The 5,308-nt window shown below is 45.3% G+C and overlaps 1 protein-coding gene across 1 annotated transcript; it reads left to right on the top strand.

The window, feature by feature from the left end:
- Window positions 1-1,528: 1,528 nt before the first annotated feature.
- On the top strand, window positions 1,529-4,992 carry LOC134207398 (uncharacterized). The gene is made up of 2 exons (XM_062683121.1): window positions 1,529-4,644; window positions 4,761-4,992. The coding sequence occupies exons 1-2, from the start codon at window positions 1,529-1,531 to the stop codon at window positions 4,990-4,992; spliced, it is 3,348 nt and encodes a 1,115-aa protein (XP_062539105.1).
- Window positions 4,993-5,308: the final 316 nt, after the last annotated feature.

Genomic DNA, 5,308 nt, shown 5'->3' with positions numbered 1-5,308 from the left:
TTCTATGTTTACCTATAATTAAGTTTAATAAATGTAGAAGTAGTTATTTGATGTTTTTAAAATAAAGTGTAGTTTTCAGTTATGTTGTGTGTTTAGTAATAACGTGTGTAGAAAGTGGGAGTATTGAGACAAACCTACCCACGAAACATATGCATGCTAGCTGCATTGTAAATGCGAGATTGCACAGCCAGAAGGAAGGTCTTGTGAAGGACAACATAAACGACAGGAGAGCGAACGATCATTCTGAAGGTATCCCAACATAATTGGTCCTTTGAACCGGATACTATCGACCGGTAAATCTTCGTTGGGAAATCAACCAAGGATCGTTCTTCGCCATCACGCTGGACGGACCCTATTGTGCCAGCTGAAGGATTCGCGCCAACAAGGATTCTAATTGGATCAGCCTCAAAGAGCAATCGCCATTGTCGAACATCTTGACCAATACAAAAGGATTTGTGCCATCATCGGACCGTTGAATAGAGCCAACGCCATTACATCGACAAATAAGCGCCAAGTCGTTGGCCATTGCTCAATTGGATCTGCTGTGAATGATATCCCGCCTGATTGCATGTCAGTGACTCAGATCAATTCAAGGACTGCGAGGACTAAGTAGACAGCTTTAGTGCTGTTCTACCACCCGTCAGGTAGGTTGGAACAGTGTATGTCTTGCCGAAGCCTCCATTCAGTATTATAACGCGGATTTTCGTTGTGATTTCATTCGTTTCAATTCTACGGATCAATCAACGGCGGGTGTACCAATCGATGTGAGAGCGATCAGCCTTTATTACTGTATCAGCACGAAGCACATTAGACGTGGAATTAGATAGACGGATGCAAGACGAATCGAGGCATCGAGACAGTATTTCGAGCTTGGGCATCAGCGAGCAACCCTGCCTTTCAGGTAAATAAATATAATAGATATATGTCCAGCCGAAGCTGGTTTATTGATGCTCCACAACAATAAATCTACTCTTTTCGACAAATTTTGGCTTGAATTCCTTTCGGAGCAATCCTTATACTCATATGCTTCATGGGGCGAAGCTTTGAGGTACTTGGCGTCGTCTATGGTTCTCTAGGTGAGGCTTAGAGTATATGTCCTGCCGTAGCAAGACCCCTTTCGATACTACATTACTGCGTTTTCTCCTCTTGTGCACTGGATAACTTGTTCGAAACGAGCTGTAAGAATTATTACGACTGTGGACTGACAAATCTGGCTGTTGGTGTCTTCTGTATTTCTCTAGGTGAGCTTTACAGTATATGTACAGCCGAAGTAAGGTGTTGTTGTATACTACATTCGACCTTTTCTGCCTTTTTGGTCTTCACTGGAGTCTGGAGTCTGACACTGCTGAAATCCTCACAAACGAATAGTGACTACGCAACTCGAATATTTGATCCTGACCGACTTCGGACGTGACGCTTGTTTCTCTCATAGGTGAGCTGAACAGTATATGTTTAGCCGAAGCCGGCCAAATTCTTGATACTACATCCAAGTATTCTTCGCTTTTCGAACCATTTGTGAGACTCCACGATGACTTCCAAGGACTCGAAGACGTTGAAGACACTATCGGCAAGGCTTAGAGGACTTCGCACCACGTTTGGTAATATCCGACGGTTTGTTAACGAATTCAAGGAGGGAACAACTGTCAGTCAGATCAATGTTCGTATAGCGCGTCTCGATGAATTATGGCAGTCTATTAACGAAACTTGCTGGGAGTTGCAAGCACAAGAGGATTTTGAGGAAAGTGAAGCCTTTCTCAAGGATCAAGCCGACTTCGAGTCCAACTTCTACGATGTGAAATCGTTTCTCCTAGACAAGCTGGCAACATTGAATGCCAGTGGTATTCAAAACCAATCTTTACGAGGGGATGAATCTTCGGTGCACGGTGTGATGGAGCATGTTCGTCTACCACAGATAAAACTGCAATCTTTCGACGGAAATATTGATGAATGGCTGAGCTTCAGGGACATGTATACTTCCTTGATTCACCACAAAACTGATCTTCCCCCAGTTGAGAAATTGCACTATCTCAAGGGCTGTTTGAGCGGTGAGGCGAAGGCTCTGCTTGATCCACTAAAGATCACAGGAGCCAATTACCAAATTGCATGGGACATTTTGCTCAAACGTTACAATAATAGTAAGCTTTTGAGGAAACGACAAGTGCAGGTCTTATTGAAACTCCCTTCTCTTGCGAAGGAGTCCGTCGGTGAGCTACAAAGATTGGTGGAAGGATTCGACAGGGCTGTTCAGAATCTAGATCAAGTAGTTGCAGTTGCCGAATACAAGGATTTACTGTTGGTGGAACTGCTGATTTCTCGTTTAGATTCCACAACCCGGCGTGGTTGGGAGGAATGTTCGTCCGCTAAGGATAAGGACACTGTGAAGGATCTGCTTGAATTTCTCCATCGTCGAATTCAGATGCTGGAAGCATTGCCGCCGAAGCCAGATCTGAGACGTGACACAGTATCGCAGGAAAAACGAAAACCAATCTATCAAAGAGCGAGTCACAATGCGGTGCAATACGACAGTGCAAAATGCCCAGCCTGTTCGGAAATTCACGGATTGCACATCTGTTCTGTTTTTCTGAAGATGCCGATATCCAACAGAGAATCTTTTCTGCGCAGTCATTCTCTTTGTCGCAACTGTCTGAAGGGAGGTCACATCGCTAGAGAATGCTCTTCGAGATACAGCTGTAGAAAATGCAAGTCAAGGCATCATACGGTTATGTGTTTCAAGGCAGAAGGACGAAGTTCGAACCATAGCTCATCTGACACTGGAACATCGAATGAGGGCGCTAAGCGGAATTCACCCGTTCCAGCTCAACAGTCGTCAACCTCGAGGGCAACTGGATCTGTTTCCTCTAATATGGCCAAGGTTAAGTCCTCCCAGATTCTCCTGGCAACTGCAGTTGTTATAGTTGAAGACAATTATGGATCACGCTATCCTGCTCGCGCTCTGCTCGACTCTGGCTCGGAATGTAATTTCATTTCCGAAAGTCTAAGCAGGTTGATGAAGGTCTCTAGCCAGAAAGTGGACATCTCGATCCAAGGTGTCGGTCAAACCAACACGAGAGTCACACGCAAGATAGCTGCTACAATCAAGTCCAGAATATCAGACTACTCAAGGTCTATGGAGTTCCTGGTTCTCCCGAGTGTTACAGCTAGTTTGCCTACAGCTACAGTGCAGACTAATGGATGGAATTTACCACAAGAAATTGAACTGGCAGATCCGGAGTTCTTTCGCTCTAGAAAGGTTGATGCTGTACTCGGAATTCAAGCGTTCTTCAGCTTCTTTCAGTCCGGGAATGAGATTGATTTGGGTAGCAATTTACCTACACTTACTGAATCAGTATTTGGGTGGATTGTGTCGGGAGAAACTTGTACGCCAGCAGAGAGTGCAAGATTTTCATGCAACATCGCTGTATCGGACAACTTGGTGGAAATATTGTCACGATTTTGGTCCTGCGAAGATGTAGGTGCTGTGAACAACCTTTCTCCTGAGGAAATGCGCTGTGAAGAACAATTTGGGCGTACAGTACGAAGGGAAATAGGTGGTCGCTATACTGTAACACTGCCCAAAAACGAGCAAATCATTCAACAGCTAGGGGAATCGAAGGAAATTGCAGAGAAACGCCTTCAAAGTGTAGAACGACGATTATCGAGGAACATAGATCTTCAAAGGCAGTATTTTGATTTTATGGCTGAGTATTTGGAACTAGGCCATATGAGAAAGGTAGCTGAAGTAAGCAAAGAGGCAGTCAAGCGAGTATATCTACCACATCATCCCGTAATTAAGGACTCAAGCACCACCACGAAGGTCAGGGTTGTGTTTGATGCGTCTTGCAAGACAACAACAGGCATCTCGCTAAATGATGCGTTGTTTGCGGGGCCTACAGTGCAGCAAGATCTTCGGTCTATCGTCATACGAAGTCGATTCCGACAGGTCATGGTGGTTGCAGATGTTGAAAAGATGTTTCGACAAATTTGGGTTGACAAGCAAGACACACCTCTACAGTGTGTTCTCTGGTTTGGACCAGAGAAGGAAGTTGCGTCATACGAACTACTAACGGTCACCTATGGCACGAAATCAGCACCCTACCTGGCTACTCGTGCGCTAAAGCAGTTAGCCGAAGACGAACAAGAGCGGTATCCTTTGGCTGCGAAAGCTATCGACGAAGATGTCTACATGGATGATGTAATTTCCGGAGCGGATGACGTAGATACTGCAATAAAGCTACGAGACCAGTTTGATTCTATGCTGCTAAGTGGAGGATTTCGATTGAGAAAATGGGCATCGAACCGGGAAGAAGTTTTGAAGGGTATTCCATACCAAGACTTGGCGCTACCGGTTATGGATGGAATAAATTGGGACCAGGATGCAGAGGTCAAAACCTTAGGGCTGAATTGGCTTCCTAATGTCGATTGCTTTAGATTCCAGTTCGATATTCCTCGATTGAATGGCGATCAACATTATACGAAACGAAACGTGTTGAGTATTATCGCCAAACTGTTCGATCCTTTGGGGTTGTTAGGCGCGACTATCACGACTGCGAAGGTCTTCATGCAGCGCCTTTGGACTCTAGAGAATGATAAGGATCAGAAGATAGGCTGGGACGACCGACTTCCGCAAAGGATGGCTGAGGAATGGTGCAATTTTCACGAAACACTTCCGTTACTAAATACGGTTCACGTACCTCGATGCGTAATCACACCTGGAGCAAGACTAGTAGAATTTCATTGCTTCTCTGATGCATCAATGGTAGCTTACGGAGCTACGGTTTTTGTGAGGAGCGAAGGGCAAGATGGCAAGGTTACCGTCCACCTACTGACATCGAAATCGAAGGTTGCTCCACTGGCAGTTCAATCACTACCTCGCTTGGAATTGTGTGGAGCGCTTCTTTCAGCACAACTTTGGGAAAGAGTCTCAAAAGCTACAAACATGGGTTTAAACGTCCACTTTTGGACCGATTCAACGTGCGTGCTGCAGTGGATTAAGTCTCCTCCTGGCACCTGGACTACGTTCGTGGCGAATAGGGTCGCAAAAATTCAGGCCTTGACTGAAGGCTATAACTGGTCTCACGTTTCTGGGAAAACAAATCCTGCAGACCTAATATCTCGAGGAATTCGTCCCAGCGAAATCCTCAATAATGAGCTCTGGTGGCATGGACCAAATTGGCTGAAAACACCTAGACAACAATGGAAATCAAGTCCAGTACCGGCTCAAACCCCACAAGAGATGCGGAAAACAGCAGTTCCTTGCACGACACAGGAACCATCGTTCATTTCGGATTACGTAGGCAAGTTTTCGGAT

This window comes from Armigeres subalbatus, chromosome 1, assembly GCF_024139115.2.
Source record: "Armigeres subalbatus isolate Guangzhou_Male chromosome 1, GZ_Asu_2, whole genome shotgun sequence".
In the NCBI taxonomy this organism is placed as follows: domain Eukaryota; kingdom Metazoa; phylum Arthropoda; class Insecta; order Diptera; family Culicidae; genus Armigeres; species Armigeres subalbatus.
This window is presented reverse-complemented; position numbering and strand designations above follow the sequence as displayed.